The 18,872-nt window shown below is 30.0% G+C and overlaps 1 protein-coding gene across 12 annotated transcripts in view; it reads right to left on the minus strand.

Annotated features, from left to right (window-relative positions):
• Window positions 1–18,872, minus strand: part of dnc (phosphodiesterase dunce) — a 197,296-nt gene that overhangs the window by 56,386 nt on the left and 122,038 nt on the right. For 2 of the 12 annotated variants that reach the window (XM_085196723.1, XM_085196722.1), the window contains exon 1: window positions 18,125–18,849. The exons of the other annotated variants lie outside the window; for them this stretch is intronic. In XM_085196723.1, coding sequence (XP_085052849.1) covers window positions 18,125–18,846 — 722 coding nt within the window. In that variant the 5' untranslated portion in view covers window positions 18,847–18,849. Of the gene's footprint in view, window positions 1–18,124; window positions 18,850–18,872 lie in introns of those variants that run through there. 12 annotated transcript variants of the gene reach the window in all.

Here is an 18,872-nt window from a genome sequence, read left to right on the forward strand (position 1 = left end):
TAGTTAAACTTCTTTTAATCCCATTTTACGAAAATAAATTGCACTGATTTGTTGATTCCTTCAGTTTACCCTTCGGTGTATATTTGTAAAATTTGTTTAAAAGCGCGCTTTAATCTAGACTACTTAGCTTTGTGTGACATGTAGAATTTATTATATCAACACATAATTGTGACGTTTAAACTTTAAAATTATACCTGTAAAGATCAATTTAGATTGTAATTTTAGTATAATATAAGCATTTATATTTAAAAAATCACGAAATTCTATTATTTTCTTTCTGTAACATGATTTTTGTTGATTAAATAATTTAGCATATTCTATAATTAATACAAAATATATAGTTTTACAAGCATTGTTTCAATAGTGTAGTGTTATTAGTAGGCTGTGAAACTTTGTATTTTTCTCAACATTTCTATGCGTAGGTACTATAGCTTATTGTTTTGTCTTTCTTTAAGAAGCGTCTTTGAAAATGTTTCAAAAGGTCTAGATACCTGAGATTGCATGGCGTATTTAAAACGTACAATGAGCACCCGTCCTGATTTAAACCCAAACAAAGCCATAACATTTTCTAGTTGCCATAAAAACATATACACGATACTCTAAAGAATCCTTTAGAATCTTCCTTTAGAATCCTTTAGAATCCTTGTCTACTAATATATTGAGAAGTCGAATTTACTTGCATACCTAATATCTACATCGAATAAGAAAAAAAGAGTTATAAATTAGGAAATTTAACCAATTGCTTTGATATATATATGTATATGATAAAATAAATATTTTCAAAAGTTACGACATAAAGAGGGTTATGCGGTATATACTTGTACGTACAGTAAGTTACGACAAGGCAAGTTGCCAGTGATATCATAAAAAAATAAATGAATGATATATATATTTTTTTATAAGAATCGTAAATAAATTATCGTGTATTTCTGTAATTCATTCAAATCTTTTTCTTTAATTTCCTATGTTCATATAGAAATAATATATTAATAGTATCAAGTAATTTTCAATGTTCACGCAACATGAAATGCGTAGAGCTTCCCAACGCTTGATTGAGCCTCTCACGAGACCATTCCTGTGTAAAAAATTTACAAGGCCCCGAGTGAAGGATGGATTTAGCCCCTGCTAGCCGAAGGCACTTTTGCTTATAATCCCTTAAACATGTACATCTAAATTTCGTATAAAGGAAGACCATAGTATAAGATGAAATGTTTATAGATAAGTGGTATTTGATAAAAACTAGTAATATTTCAGAATTAGAGTGTATTATAACATAAATATTTAAACTGTTTTTTCTGCAAGAATAATATTTGTTCTATAATTTAGATTGTATTGAAATATCTACATGAAACTTGAAGTACAAAGCTTCTAGTATCAAATATTACTTTATTATAATTGTATAATTAAACATTTATAATTATGCTGAGTTGTAAAAGATATTTATCGCATGCGTAGTACGTTTAAATAAACAAGGTCAATCTCAATGTTTACAGTATATCACTTTGTAAAACAATATGTGAAATACTCGTATATGAAACAGAAAGAAAATAAAATTAGCCACAAAATTTCAATATTTATAATATACAAGACGAGAACTGTAAGTTTCAGTAAATACTTTGTTAAAATAACCTATTATTCGCGTCCACAATTGTCACGTCACAACGCGTGTGCATACATTATCATATTGCCATATAATTTTAACATATGAATTAATTAATTTATAAATTTTAAGTAGGTATAGTTAATTTTAAGATCGGAAGCTCGTGTTTAGATGCAGGGCGGTAGTCGCGCGTGACTGGTCGCGCGGTCGCGGGTACTGCTGCGGCCCGGCGGCTGACGTCAGAGGGCCCCGCCGGCGCATGCGCCCCACACCTCGCACTCAGAGTCTAGAGGACCCTACACCTCGAGACCTCAACGCTTTGGGACCAAATCGATTTTTGAGGTGCAGTTTCGCGGTATTCAATAATTAATTTAAAAAAGAAGACATACTCTATAATATATACTAATACATAATATGTATATATGGACATAATATATAATATATGTGTATTTACTTTTCGTAACCATATATCCTAAATAATAGGTGGTAAGATGTCATAAATGTATTTTTACAATATATTTTTCTAAGAACGGTCGCTTGGGAAATATTAAGTCGCTTTTGCCATGTAATATCCTTAACGGAAAACTCTTATAATAACATCAAGCTAACCTTTTTTCTTAGAAATATTACTTTGATATTTTAAAAGAACATTCGTTATCGTTCATTTAAGAATATTCGGAAGAAATTTAGATGAAATAATTTAGTCATATTGCAATCCAGTAAATATTTTTACTTACTAATTCTTTACATGTTACATATAAATACTGTAGAAATACTAAATAATAAAATAAATTGAAAATAGGAACCATAATTTATTTTATATTTTTATTTTATATAAAAGAGTAAAATAAAAAAATAGCATCTGATGGGTAGAGCATGACGTAATGCAGCTACGAATGGCTACGATTGCTACGTGAAGCTACGCACGTTGCCAGTGAATGCAGGGATACCAGCACGTAAGCAAACTTAGCGTCGTACTATAGGGAATACTGCCATATTATTTTACATCATCAGGAGTTTTTATATGTAGGGATACTAAATTTTTTTTAAAAAAAACTTAAACGTCCTGGTAGATAACGTATTCTGCATTGGGTTCTAATAAACCTGGGGCAACCACTATCAATGATACTGGATGAAGGTTGGGCATGCATGAGGCATGAGGAACCCCCGAAGGGTAAGTATGTTGATGACAGTGGACAAAATGAGAAAGATGTTCTCGTTCTCTCTGAGACCCAACACCACTGAGTATAAAACGTAAAGCTACGGCACATGTTGATGAATAAGTTCTACCTCCTCGTTAACGTAAAATTCATATTAGAAAGATGGATGTAGGTGAAACTAAGATATAATTTTTCGTATAAAAGAGGTAGGTACTTACAACAAGGACTACAATTGTGGAAGGAGAACAAAGAAAAGAAAAGCCTAAGAAGCTAAATTCTATCAATTATTATTTCATAATTATATCACAACACTGTAGACAGACATTTATAATAGTTCGTATTTTTCAAATTAGAAGAATATAATTTAAAATTTACATAGAAAAAAAATGTCACAATAAAAAAAATTCACAGAAAATACTCGCTTCCTTTATACTTATAAGCATAATTATATATTATACTTATACAATTAAATTACAATCGAGCACGTAACGGATATCTACCCATGCACACAACATATAATTACATATATCGACCCCATTCGATCGATCTCATACAAATCGTAAGAATATTTAGTACATACATATTATAACAATAAATTAAATATATTTATATTTTAAATTTACACGTGTTCAGGTATGATAACAATTAACCAATTCTTGGTAAGCGCCTGGTGCACTGGAAATGAAAGCTAAGATAGGAGAAAAATATTTAAAATATGTTTTAACTTTTTTTAAATAATTTTATGATTATAATTTGATCAATGTGAATTTCTTGCAAAATGTAGCAATAAAATGCATAAATTATAAAAGATATCTTTTTATTGCGTTGACTTAGAAGGTTGATTTTTTCTATGCTCGAAGGGACCATCATTTGATCAGTTCGATACCTTCACGCAATCTCGACATCAATGGTCTTGATATCAATGTGATATTATAAGGTTTCCGTTTTTTTCTTTGAAGTAATGAACTCTAAACACTTGCAAGTATTATGTTAGTTAATATTAATATCCTTATTATAATAAGCTGAAATTTAAATGTGGATAATATAAAATAGTTATAGTATAACCCTACTACACATTAGTCATTGTAGCTATTGTCTTTCATATTCAAATTCTACATATGAATATGTTTCTATAAAAAATATTAATTTACATAGTCTCGAAAATAGATGTGAAATAACTAACCATTTTTCTTTTAAATACAACAATTTTTGTGAGTAAAATAAAATGAATTCCCAAAAGAACTATTTACCCATATCTACATACTTAAAAAAAAAAGTACCTATATAGTTATTTACACGATACCAAAACCCAAATAAGCAATTTTAACATTTTTGTCTGTCGGTCCTTCTGTTTAACTGTTTTTTTGGGACTAACTTTATATTTTTCTATTAAATACGAAAATAAAATAATTTTCCAAAACACTTAAATTACTTTTATATTTATTTAATACGTATCAGTATATAAACTGTACTGAAACAATTAATTTAATTTTCTTAAATATAAATCAAAGCTAAAAATCAGCTTCACGCTTTGTCCCGGACACAGCAGGGTAGGCAGAGGGAACTTAATGTTCAGACACTCCGTCCCCCACTTCCGCCGAAATATTTCTTAAATATACATAATTAAATATCCGTTTATAGGTGCCGCTAATTTAATATGAATTTAAAATAACCCAGACTTGCCAAATTCAAAGCGTCTATTAATTTTATTCCAGCGAAGAAATCTTTATCACATTAAGAAAATTCTGAACAGAATAAAGATACTGAACATTAAAAGGTAGCTTACGGCTACGAAATATCAGTTAGAAGGGCGGTGGGGCTTCTGACGTCACTCGAGTGACGTCAACACTGGGGGCGGGGCTCGGCCGACGACCGGCACAAAGGCCGCTGAATTGTACTTGCCACACAGCACATTTCTTTTCATGAAAATGACAAAATGCATCAAAATCTTTTTCAACTAGTTTTTATGTTCGATAAGAATTAACATTGAATCCTTATTTGTTAGAGGCAAATATTTTTAAAGCTATACAGACATTCTGTATATCAAAAGTAAAAATACAATATATTGTAATTGTTTCTTTGTGGAGCCATCTATCGAAAATAAGAAGAACTGTTTATTACCTAAGCCACAGCGCTGTTTACTAACAGTATTAGTGTAGAGTTGGCCTGAAGTGAACAGTTCGTATGAAGGTCGGTTAAGAACACAGATGGCGTTGTACGGTACCCATTTTCTTATTCAACAAAACATTTTTTTTTAAATAAACCTTTTTTTATTTCGCCGTCATTTTAAACATATTTATATAAAATAAGAAAAACTCGCATAGAATTTATTATATGTTCTAATTATACCTTCATGAAGAACTTTAATTGGGTTATAAAATATTGAGGTTGGGCATCTATAAAATTACTCACAGCTCGTAAATTGAAAGGTTATTCTAAAAGAATTAGTTTATTATTCCTATATTTGTACAATTAATAGAGTTTAGCATCTTTTATATTTAAAAATATTACTCCTTAAAATATCATGAATGTAGCTTGTAAAAAAACCTTTTTTTAATTTTAAAATATTATTTTTACATTTAAGTTAAATTAATTTTACAGTCATTCATTGACTCACACTCTCAGTAAGTTAATTTGCCATCGATTATAATTGTTCTCGAAAGCTAGTTTCGAAAATAATTTATAACTGAACGTAAAAAACCAGCCCCTCTCTACCCTGCTATAGGATGAACGTTAGCAACGTAAGTAACAATAATTCATAATAATATTATCGGTATTAACACTATGTTTTACTTTAGATATAATATTTATATAAAAAAAACAAACATAAATATCATAAGCAAATATTTTAAAATAGTTTTTTTTGCATACGAATTAAACTTACAATACGAACGGCAAGAATAAATTAGTTAATTATGACTAAAAGGTCAGGCGATGTCAAATATACGTCACATGACGCAAGTAAGTTAAGAAAACATATCTAGAACGTTTTGTTAGCCTTGAAGTATGAAGTATGGTAATACTTTTGTTGTGAAGGTTTGTTATGACTCTTTTTAGTTGAGTCCATGTTACTCGTTATTTTTTTTAGGGTCCAAGGGTTTTTTTAGGGTGGCATGCCGAAACCAATATCAAATATTTAGGTCTATAGGCCTTTGAAGCACAGATATTATCAAGGTTCTAAGTTAACGCAATCAAAAGTTACGAGTATTTATGCATTGATTTTGTTGCATTTTGTTTGAAGTTCGTTGAGTAATCAAAATGTATAGGCTGGTTTTCGGTAATGGATATTTCTCGTAATGAAATAAGGAACATAGCGAGAACTTGCAATTCAAATAAAGGAAAAAAAAATCGGAATTTATAGGTATTTCATGGAAATAATCCTTACAAACTTATATTTGTAATAACAAAACAAAATGAGTGCATATGGCCGCAAACATAAGTTTCTCAACTATTATAAGTTGTACTCCCCGTTGACCATCCTAAAATTGATTCGGAATAGTAGGTCTTTTTTAAATTTTATGCTATAGTTATTTGTTATTCTTAAAATATTCTTTTTTAACGTAGTCTATCACGTAAGTATTCATCATTAGTAATAAAGGGTTGCAGCGTACTATAAAATGATTGCCATCTGACCTTTAGAACCGATTCGAGGCGCACCAGAAGCATATTAGTTAGATTAATCACTTGCCTGACGCCAGCCATTACGGCCCGATTATCGCTGTGATTTGCTTTTGCTATAATGTGAATTTTAGGTCACGCTATCTTTTGCTATCTTCTTAGCGTTTATAAAGTTAAATTTTGTACAACTTTTACCTCCTATAACCGAAGGTTTTATAAGCTTGGCTTTTGTGTATGGAAAATAAATGTTCAAAGTTTCTATAAGTTCCGATTGTGGTAGATACTGATAATAAAAAGTCTGTTTTTCCACAAAATAAACATAAAAAATTAAGCTATGTTATTTTCATATCATATTTAATGTCATTGCTGCATTGTCAAATTGATATTTTCCTGATTTCATCAAGATCTTTAAAAATTACCAGCTCTTCGAAGCTGCTGCCTCCATACCTCCTGATTAGGAAGCTCAGACCACGCCGATAACAGGTTGTAGAAGGAGGTATTTTATCTTCAGCTATGAGAAGATTGACACATTTGTGGATTTGGTAGACCAGAGGATCTAGCATCCGCCTCTAGCTTAATTTAGATTTAGAATGCTTAACTCCTTTGTTTCTCTCTTGCTTTAATGATCCATTAAAGAAGATTTATAATATTATTTTATAGAATACTTACTTATACTCGTATATATTTTTTACCATAATGCAACGACATCTTTTACGTGGTTTTACGATGTCATAGAAGCGTCAATTCTGTGATATAGCCACTACGTATAAATAAACTCATTAATATAATATTCATCGTTTAATTTAAACTTGACGTAATTTTTAAAGTGGGTTAGTTTTATCAACCCAGCGTGTTCACTACCGTAGTACATACTCTAAAATTAAAATGGGTACAGCAGAAGTGAAGCTATTTGTACATAAATATGCCGCGGGGGGAAAAACAAACATCGGCAACACTTCTGGGACTTTGGTGATTTAGCATTTCGTTTTGCCCGTTTTATGAATTTGGGAATTATTTATTTTCAGATGAACGTTTGTTATTATCCCTAATAGAACCTCAGTGTGTCGAGTATAAACAAAGTAAATATTTTCTTCTATTTTTACATAAGAATATTTTTCCTATATACTATCAATTTGAGTTATAAGAACAATTTAAGTTTATTAATAGACATTTTTTGATTTAAAATGAAAGTAAATAGCTTATTTATTATACGACAGCAGAAATTGTTAAGCTTCTTAGAATTCAGTATAAACAGGGGAAAAGCTTATATAAAGTTGAACACAAAGGAGACAAAAGTGTCATATAGTAGACAAATCTGTGCGCATCTATGAACATAAACACCGTAAAACACGGTCGATCTATTGTGGATTTTACATTTATGCATTTTTCGTATCAACTATAATTTTAACTGTATTAATAGTAGTAATTATTTAAGAAATTGAGAATAAATATTATTTATAATTAATTGAAATATTTAAAATTCAAATGATTAAAGCATTTTTATCAATTTTCATACGTATACTAAAACTTCGTTGTGCCTCATACTGGTATTACATAAAATCAATGAAAAAGGATTGTTATTTATAGACGCTTGTCGTGCGAGGATAAAACCAGAACCACCGATGCTGAGGTTTCATGAATACATCACTATATAGCCTAAGCCTCTATAGTTAAACATTCTGTTACACATCAAGCCGTTTAAACTTTAGACTTATTTACGAGTACAGTTCTAGTTGAAATAGTCGTCTAAGAATATTTCAAATTAATTAAATTCAAAAGACATTTTAAATGAAGAATAACTATTTTAATAATTGGTTCTGGCATCGTAATGCAGTATTAACAAGAAGGATTCGTTTTGTTTTACATTTACTTCTACTAAATTTGTTTCTGACTGGCACAGATGCATAAATATTGCATGAAAGACTGCCGTGAAACTTAGAGAAGCGTATTATCTACAGGATTACTGTATCTCTTACATTGGAGATTTACCTTTACTTGTACTTGTATTTATATGTAATTGTAAATACGTGCTTCACTTTCTAATTTATATTAATGACTAGTCGCCCCCGTGTAGCTACGCCTGCTTTAATACACAATTATTTATTTTCTCATCTGAATTACTTTCGTCGTCTAACAAAATTATCATTTTCAATACAATATCTATACAATTGATAGGCAAACTTTGAGCTAATTCTATAAAACAATTATTTTGTAACAATGTTGTTGCAAATTTTTAAATGGACATAACTTTTTTATTTGTGAACCGATTGAAATAAAACACTACATTTTAAGGATAGTTTGGGAAAATAGAATAGAGAAAACTACATTCTAAGATTAACGTGAACAAACGCACAGAAAAACATATATTTTCTCTTGTATATCTGCTATGGACAGACACCGATCCGTTACGATTCTATTATAAGTATAGAATATAGATAATACAAGTGCCTAACTAACAAGTGTAAATCTCCATACATCCTTGTAGTGTATGAATTTATTGATTTTCTTAAGCTTATCATGAATGTTGTACAAAATTTATTCATTGAGTAGTACTTTTATATAAATAAATTGATATTTTTTTATATAAAGGTCCTCTTGTATATAAAACTCTATATATTTTAATCAATAAATTAGTTAATTGATCAAAATATATAAAATTTCATATACTAGGTACTAATTTGAAACATTACTAACAATATAATTTCACTGCTGTATGAATGAAACCAATTAAATATCTTAATTTTCTATTGTCAAATGTAAAGAAAATCTCGACTTGAAATACGATAACGGTATACGGTTAAAATTATTTATGTACTTTAGACAAGTTCAATTAAAAAAGCTATCGCGAATTTGTAGGGTTTCTTTTGAAAAAAACATGAATAATGATGGCAAAATAAAATAAAAGTATTGAATATTTCAAATAAAATATTTAGCTAGTAAACGAACTTGTAGTATATGGACGTATTCGATTATACCTTGGTCTATGAGTCTGTTACAAAGAAATAAAGGCTGTATAAATTTTATGATGAAAGTACATTATTGTACGTTTAAGATTACATATTAAGATTTCTGAAAATTTGCAACTTTTTCAAATCTTCCCAAAAGTGTTTTTCCTTATAAATAATACTTCGAGACGTAAAAAGTATTTTATATAATCCTCTTATAATGTTTAGTATGAAATAGAAACATAAAGAAATACACAAAATATAAGTAACAAAGTTGGAAACAGAAAATTTTATCAAATAATCACCAGAGCAGGTTGTATTTTATAACTTGATTATGAAGTAGATATGTTTATATATATTAAAATTATCATAATATTGGCTTTTATATTAACTATAAATGTGTATTCTTATAATCCTTGTAAATGTACAAAAAGTAAGCGCATTAGGAGGCTATTTTTATACATAGTATTTATATAAAATTGTAAAAAGAATGTTTTTAACCATTTAATAAAGTAATAAAAACTCATGTTTTTATATTATTTATTATTTATATTATTTATTTTATATTATTTATATTATTTATAATTTTGTTCACGTCATTTTTTTATCTTTACGCTGTCCGCTCAAAGAAGTGTAGGCAGACGCAACCTGAGAATCCAGCTCACTGCGGTTCCCCACTTTTCAGCGAGTTCAGGAGGTATTGCGTGCGAGGAGCGAAACTCAACGCCGCACTTTGCCTTATTACCAGAGCGAGGAAGTGAAAATATTAAATATTTCATTACTCAAGTGGGAATCAAACCCATACATAACTTGTCGCATTTACAGTCGCACACTTGTACCTCTGCGTCACGACTAGCCTCTTTACTTAACTATTTTTAATTAAAACAAATTACAAAGATTTCAATATGATATATTGATTTATTGCTAGATAAATCTATGTATTAGGATTGATTAATAATATCGAGCCTAATGGTTGCAGATTTATGTTCTACATAAAAGGCAAAATTATTTTATGTAGTTATTATCTTTTTTAATGGCAAAAAATTATAAATATCTATTATTTTTTTAATAACGTACATAATGAAAAATATATTTTATTATCATTTTATTATCTTATATATTTTATTATTATCTTATACATGAGTATACTCGTATCTTTACCAGGTTTGAGGTAAGCCAGTACTTACTTAATTCGCAGAGCATTTCGTGTTACATCCCAATTACACTGGAACTTACCTGAAAAATAAAAAAGGATATTATATAAAGTTACATTTTTTCTAAAAAAATTCTATAATTATACTTAAAAATAACAAAAACCTATAATCTTAATTAATTATTAAGCGTCGAGGTTAGAAAGTTCTGTGAGAGCTTCATAATTGAATTAGACCTTGAGTCGCGCGATATCAGCTTATTCCAAGTTGTACTAAAATTTAATAAAAAATGATTTTTCTACTCCTTTAGGATATTATTTCTTATTTATATTATTCAGAATTCTATTAAAATTTCTTATTTCGCTTAAGTTCAAATTCCATGAGAAAAATGTTCTCTAAAAAAATTTGAATGAATTCGTTTTTTATTTATTTCTCAGAAGAATTTTAACGTTTTCTGTCTTTTTATTTGAATACAACCAGCTAACTTTACATTGATAAACAAATGATCAAACAGTTTAGTTTTTGTAACAGTTTTTGTGTGCGGAATTCAACAAACTGAATGTGAATGAACGAATGTGAAATCATTTTTAACCATTCTTACATATAATAAAAAAAAATATATAAAAAGGATTAGAAAACTGTTTTAACAAAATTTTTCAAATTAAATTTTGAAATTGAAATACAACCAGTCGCGTTTACAGTCATATTTTGAACCCCTGTGCCACAACTGGCCCACTCGAGGAAATTAAATATTTTAATATTTTAATTTCAATTTCTTCACTCTAGTGTCGAGGCAAAGTGTCGTTGAGATCCGCCATTCTACATCCAATGCGTCTAAAATTCGGCGGAAATTGGGGAACGTAGTGTCTTAACACTAGGTTCTTTTTGCCCTGCTGTGTGCGGGATACAGCGTGAAACTGATTTTAAATTTTAAAATAAATAAGTATAAGTAAGGTGTTTTTCGTGTCCTAATAAAATACTATAAAAGTTTCGTCAAAATGATTCAATTTAAGAAACGAAGCACGTTTCTCGTTAAACAAGATTACATGGTTTTATCTCGTGCCTATACTTTTACGTTGACCTCATTATTTTCAAGAACTTACATTTATCTTATGTAAACTTATAAATTAAATAATATTTGTTATTTTTTTATTATTTAATACAAAATTCTATAATAATTAAAATTGATTATTTATTTATCTTTAGTAAACAATCTCGTTTGTACTAAATCATTATATAATAACTTGGTAGATATATTCGTATGTCTGCATGTACGAGTATAGTGATTCCTTTGTTGTTCACTTTCCGCGCATTTAGTGACTTTGGGCGTTGTGTGACGGATTAAAGCCGACAAACACAGTGTGCAGTCAGACCTTAATAATTTTACAATGACATTTTAGAATTGAGCATTGTCTAAATAGATAATCTTATATGATTCGTCTAAAAAGATCTTATATTTTTATGGTGAAATTGCTTTAGAACTAAAAAATCAAAAATGATCGTATCTTTAATATATCTAAAACTTAATTGTCGTTTTAGACTATTTAAAGTAAAAGTCAGCACAAACATTTTGATTATTGATTGGCAGAACTCAACGCTGCACTGTGACTTACAAGAATCGAAGCTTTAATCATCGCGCTTACAGTCAGACGCCTTCCCACTGTGCCACAATGACCATAATAAATTTATTTTTATTTATTTTATTTTACGTCCTGTTGGATACGTGCAGAAATAATAATCCATTTGTGTATCCAAAGACTATTTATGAAAGATTTTTTAAATATCTATCTCAGCTCACGCTGTATCTCGCACACAGCAGGATAGGCAGAAGGAACCTTGTGTATAACACGTTCCTCTCTTTCCGCCGAATCCTGGCATTGCGTGTTGAGTGGCATAACTCAACGCCGCACTTTGCCTCGACAGAAGAGCGAAGAAATGAAAATATAAATTTAAATAAATACTTTCTTTCCCCGAGTGGAGATCGAACCCACGATGAGTCACGCCACGACTGCCCTTATGTCATAATATACAAAGATAAATCAACACTTCACATACAAAACATAGTTGTCTGTAGTATACTGGTATACAGCTGGGAAGTGGCGGTGTTGCAGAGCAACTTGAGAGAGTTTAATTAATTGAAGTAAAGTTGATATTCAAACGTAATAGAAATTCTCTTGTGATCTTACAACATCGACTTTAGAACTAGCAGCTAAGTAGCTAGGAAGGTAGCTAATATTATATTATATAAATACTTTTAGAAGAAATTATATATGTACATAAGTAATTCTTTAAAGGTTATGGATAAAAATATCCTTATTTTCATATAAAAATTCTTGTCAATGGTTTACTTGCCAACGTTTCTTATTTCTCAGTATCCGTCACATCTATGCATAAAAGATATAATAAAACGTTGTAAGATGGAATGATTACAATTTACCCTTTGACGTTGTTAGTAACGCGAAACCGAGCTCCTTCAGATAGCAGAGAAGAAAGAAAAATGGAAAATGTATCAATTCTAAAATGTATGATTCTATAATGAGTGTAATTTTATCCATACCTATATTATAAATTCGAAAGTAACTCTGTCTGTCTGTCTGTCTTTTACGCAATCAGGCCCAAAACGCTAATTTAATTGTGATAAAATACTCATATAGAGATACTTGAGGGTCTCGTGATGAACATAGGATACTTTTTTTCTCATATTTGTAATATTTTCGATATATAGCAATATATTAAAATACTTATTAATTTGACACGCAATTTATTCCGCCATGTTAATAACAACCGTCGTTGCTAAGCAACGATTTGGAAAGTTTGTTGTTAGAAAACGTCACCCATAATGAGCTTGCTTAACGCATCTCTCTATTGACAACTGAAAATAATATCATAAATATATTTAATAAATATTCGTATAGTTCAAGCGGACGTAGCCGCGTTCGGGTCCACTAGTATAGAAATAAATATTAAAAGGTGCCAATAGTAGCGCAGGGCGGGGTGTGTGACTGTAAATGCGAAGGGTTGTGGATTTGATTTTCACTTGAGGAAATTAAACATTAAATATTTTAATTTTTTCACTCTGGTATCAATGCAAAGTTAAGTAAATGTTAAGTATAATGCTTATATGAACCGTAGCATAAGTTACTTTTACAGTATTAATTCATAACGATAATAACATTATTCTGTTAAAATTGTAGCATGGATTCCAAAATGGTCTTCAAATTGAATGAACCGTAGGCCTACCTAGAGCCTGGAGCGTTTCAAAGCACAAAGCTCGTATCACCGTTGTACGGAGATTTTACATACTGGTAACTGGTAGGTTAAATATTTAATTACCTTGCGGGTTGACCTATTATGTGTAATATCAGTTTACTGAATGAAAGTGTGGTTTTTAGTTACAGTCGATTAATTTATTTAAGAGGATAATAGAAAATGAGAATTTATAGGCACAAAGGTCTTACCATATATTTATATTGTTGTTTATAGATGACTAGAGACTATTTTAAATGATAATATAATATGCCAATACAAAGTGCAATAGACTTGCTAATTGTAATACAAAAAAATGCATAAAAACATAAGACAATCACGAGCTACTGAAAATAATAGTTATACGAAGTAATCTTGTACTCGAGGAAATGAAATATTTATTATTTTCGTATCCTCGCTTTGGTAACGAGGCAAAGCGTGGCGTTGAGTTACGATACTCAGCACGCCATGCTTTCAGAATTCGGCAGACAATGGGGAACGAAAGTGTCTTGATGGGAATGAAGTGTTTTAGTATCATAGTTCCCAGGTTCCCTATGTCTGCGGGATACAATCCCTCACTATTTGCACAAGAACACACAAGACAATCACGAGCTACTGAAATCAACTAGAAAACAAAATATTCTATTTGATATGTTTTCTATACCTAAACAAAACTAAAGAGCAGAATTTAACGATGCTTAAGGCACTGTATCTAATTATTATAAGACCAATTGAAAGAGACGTAACTGAGTCAACCGAAGATGTGAATTAATCTAATCTCAGACTGGATTACCTATTTATGATAGGAAAATTGTGCTTCTCTGTAAAGTAATATATGTTCGAGAATAGTCAACTTTTGTTTAATTTAAGCCAATTGTATGGTAGAGGTGGTTGCATTAGAAACTGTTTTGCATGATTGTATCTACATAATTTATACGTTGTTAACTCCAGAGCACATATAGTCTGTAATAAACTGGACAGATATTTGTAAAAACTTAAATAAATAGATCTTAACATAGAAAATATTCAAACTAAAACGTATTTTAATTGCAGGCAGGGTAGGTAGAGGCAATCTGGTGTCAAGACGCCCTGTTCTCCACTTTCCGTTGAATTCTGAAGGCATTGCATGTTGAGTGGTGGAACTCGGCACCGTACTTTGTAAATTTAAATAAATATTTCACTTCCTCGAGCAGGGATCGAACCCACAACCAGCCGCGTTTTACAGTCACTTAATAGTGACCCTGTTTTTTTGAAATATTAATATACTTATTTATAATTATATTTTCTGTTAAAAAATCATTAAAATATTATTGACCCTGTTGATTTTATTCGGTACGCATGTTACGTTATATCGTGCTTGTAAAGATAACACATAAGATAATTATAAAATGTCATAATAAAATCATAAACGTTTTTTCACTTTTCCCACATCGTGGTAAAATATTGCAAGACTTATTAAGTTAAGTAAGCACAACTGTATAGAATATATTTTTAGTTTATATTTATATAATAATAATTTTGAATTGTTTTAACTTTAAAATCATGACTAGAAAAGATGTTAAAATTGTATAATTTTATTATTCCAAGGCAATTTAGTAACATGTTTCTTGATTTCCCAGGAGATTTTAATTCAATTTGTATATATGTATGTATTATAATAATTTAAATTTTCATAATTGTATTTACTTTACGCCTTTATTTAAATGTAATGTGTGTGTGTGTAATATAAATTTGCATCATAGTTTTTCTGTGGTTATTTATATATTTTATAAAAATATATATGACTAGCTCGGCTGTGCGTTGTCTGTCAGTCTGTCACTTAGTAACGAAAGAGTTTTTATATAAAGTTTAAAAATTAAAAGTAGTGGTAGTAATTATTAATTTACCTAGTTTCGTTTTTACTTACTAACAGCCAATTAAGTAACAGATTTTTAGTTTAAAATATTTAGAGGCAAGAAGCACGCAAATACTTTCTGAAACCCGTTGTTAGGATAGTAAAAATAATGACTCGCGATCGTCATGTTACAACATGGCAAGAAATAAATACTTCTCTGTTTTCCTTCATATGTTTCACTATTGTCTTTACTTACAACTGTTCACACAATACGTGATATTATTGAAGTATTAAACAAATGCAAATGGGGTTACATAAAAGTGAATTTAAATAGAAAACAAAATGAACTGTGAAACAAAATAGTTGCCATTTAAACAAAGTAGCTTAGAATAGAATAATATTTAAACAATAATATATTTTTTTACTTCATGCGCTTTTGTAACTGTATGGGGAATACAATATACACACAGCAGGGTCGGTAGAAGAAAATGTATGTTAGAAAACTACGATCCCTATTTTTGGAGACATTAAATTTTCAAGACAATGCATGTTTAGTAGTAGTCGTAATTCAACGCCGCGCTTTATATCGATACCAGAAAAAAATAATTTATTCATCTGATTGGGAAAGGAAAATAATTTATTCATCTGATTGGGAACGGAAAATAATTTACTAATCTGAGTGGGAATAGAACCGCTGCGCCACGATGGCCTCTATTTATTAATGTTCCACGAAACAAAATTTCATGCTAACAAATATCAAAGTTTGTAATCTAACTAGAAAACTCACGTAAAGCCGAATCGAAAATAGAAAAACTATTACTACGTATATTAAACAGTCTTTTTAAATTAATTTGACCAGGCTTGTACAAAATTATATATATTAATATTTTTATTATATACATTTCTGATTAGCACAGACACATAGACAAACTAGCTATTATTTTGAGCCATCACATTGAATGCCCCCAATAAAAGTTTTCTCATATATCTTCAATGTATAGAGATAATATAAATAATTTACATATAAAATAAGTTATATAACGTAGGATAATTTATCAAACAATTGTAATAATAAAAATATGGCTTTTACGATAATATGAATAAACACGGTGCTCGCACGTTAAATAAACTAGAGTTAAAAATAATGAAAAAAATATATACACTTTATTAAGTAAACGTGAATCATCGTGTATTATAATATTCGATTACAGATAGAAAAAAAGATAAGTTATCAACTAAATTGATAACTCGTTTGAGAGTAAGTGTAATAGGCATGTTTGTTGTATGTTTATATCATAATTACGCTACTGTATTGAAATATGAAAACTATGGTTAGTTCATAGTTTATGTTAATATTACATATATACCACGGTTAAACTATTTAATGGTTTTATTAATATAATAAAAAAAATTATTTAACGATTTAACTATTTTTAATGTTAACGTTGTACCAAAATTAAATACTATTGACATTTATTAATTTTATTATATTTTTAAAGATCAACTGTTGAGTTTCTTGTCGGACCTGCATCGCAGAAATGTCTTCTAAGCCGGTGGTAGCTTCCAGTATGACTGACATTACTGACACTTTTATTTAACTTAATAATTCAAAAATGTTTGTGATGTTCTAATTGAATAAACAATATTTTGAATTTGAGTTGATAATGCGTTCCGCCTCAACTGCACCTTCGTTCACAATATAGAAGGTCGATTTACATTAAAAAAAAATTCCCTGCATAATTTCGAACATATCACTTATGTTTGTAATGTGACTTTTTATATTTTTTATCTTTATCTTATTTCTATGACAAATACTGAGAATTAGTTTACGTATTTAGTTATATGTCCCGTCATTGTTATGAGCGGACACAAACATATATTTACCATTTTATTATAAATCCTGCGAGGAAATCATTAAAAACTGCCAAAATTAATAATTATGGACCAAAGAAAAATTCTGGTACTTAACGCAAATTGTAACATTTGCGTTAAGTACCAGAATTTTAGTTAAATGTATTATTAGTTTAACAATCGAAACTGTTGAAATATCAGTAATTATTTAAGACAGTAAATTATCTCGAGTTACTTTATCAAGAGATCTTATTTAATTTGGCAATGAAAAGGTTAATTTCTGCAAACAAGAAGGCGTAAGTCAAATATCAGTCTGTAAAATAATCAAGATTTATTTTCGTTTCGCATTTTCTTCGAGGTAACAATGAGAAAAAGTTATTTTTAATGCAGAAACAGTATATAGATCATATACATGTACTGTGACATGTATATTTACGTTAAAATTACTTGGAAAACTTCCAGGTCTTTACTATACTACAAAACTGTGTTTAACTACAAAAAAATATATATGATTTCAATCAACAATGTAGTCCCTTTTAAAAAGGGTATTCAAATGCTAGAAATATTTTTAAACGTACGTAACGTATTTTTTTAACATTAGGTCTTAATGCAAAGGAAATTATTTGTTTATTAATGTTTTCAACTTAGGATGGTTTTTTTTATACTAATCAAAAAATATATAAAGAATAGGTTTTATATAATAGGTAAATTAAAAGCACCTTTCAAAAAATACATCAGAGCCATCAGAATCACTGCGAGGCAAAATTAGTTTTGGTAGAACCATTCCTTTCTTCCGTCTTCCCCGGATACCGGATGGAATGGGCCACTGTAGTTCAGTAGAAGCCATAGGACTGTGAGGGCTTAAAATTGTTAAGCGACGATCTGGCGGTGGTAAACTCAGTTGCTGTAGAGCACGTCGTTCTGTGCTTGCAAATAAACCTCGCCTCTTCTCCGCTGAATTGCCCATGTCCTCGCCAGATAAAGCTCTACGCGCCGGCGCGCCCCGAGTTTCTCTTACATCTCGTTCGCTTGCTGTTAGAAATGAACTACGATGTACTCGGACTGAAGTACATGAGCTCGCAGGGCGCGCCGGCGACGAGTCCTTAGTAGGCCGAAGACTTTCCATGGAACGAGCTGTCTCAACACGGGTAGCTGCTAAATATTGACCACTAGCAACTGTTGTTTGAGCAACCTCACATTCTTCCTGGCTAGAACTCGACGTTCCACTTCTGGAGAATGTGCTCGTTTTTGAAACGAAACTTCTATCACTATATTGGGCTGTCGAAATACTTGAACAAGTATTTACGTCATTTGACTCTGACGAGGCTTGCTGTCGGATAAAACCCTCTTCAAGTGAGGCATGGACAACTCGAGCATTTAAGGAGCTAAATGCAGCGAGCTTAGGCCGCCTGCTCTTTCGTTCATCCTCCTCTTCCTCCATTTTTAATAAATGGTATATATTATTTA

Source organism: Heliconius melpomene, chromosome 13 (genome assembly GCF_056956725.1).
Source record: "Heliconius melpomene rosina isolate 202511_hmr_F chromosome 13, ASM5695672v1, whole genome shotgun sequence".
Classification (NCBI taxonomy): domain Eukaryota; kingdom Metazoa; phylum Arthropoda; class Insecta; order Lepidoptera; family Nymphalidae; genus Heliconius; species Heliconius melpomene.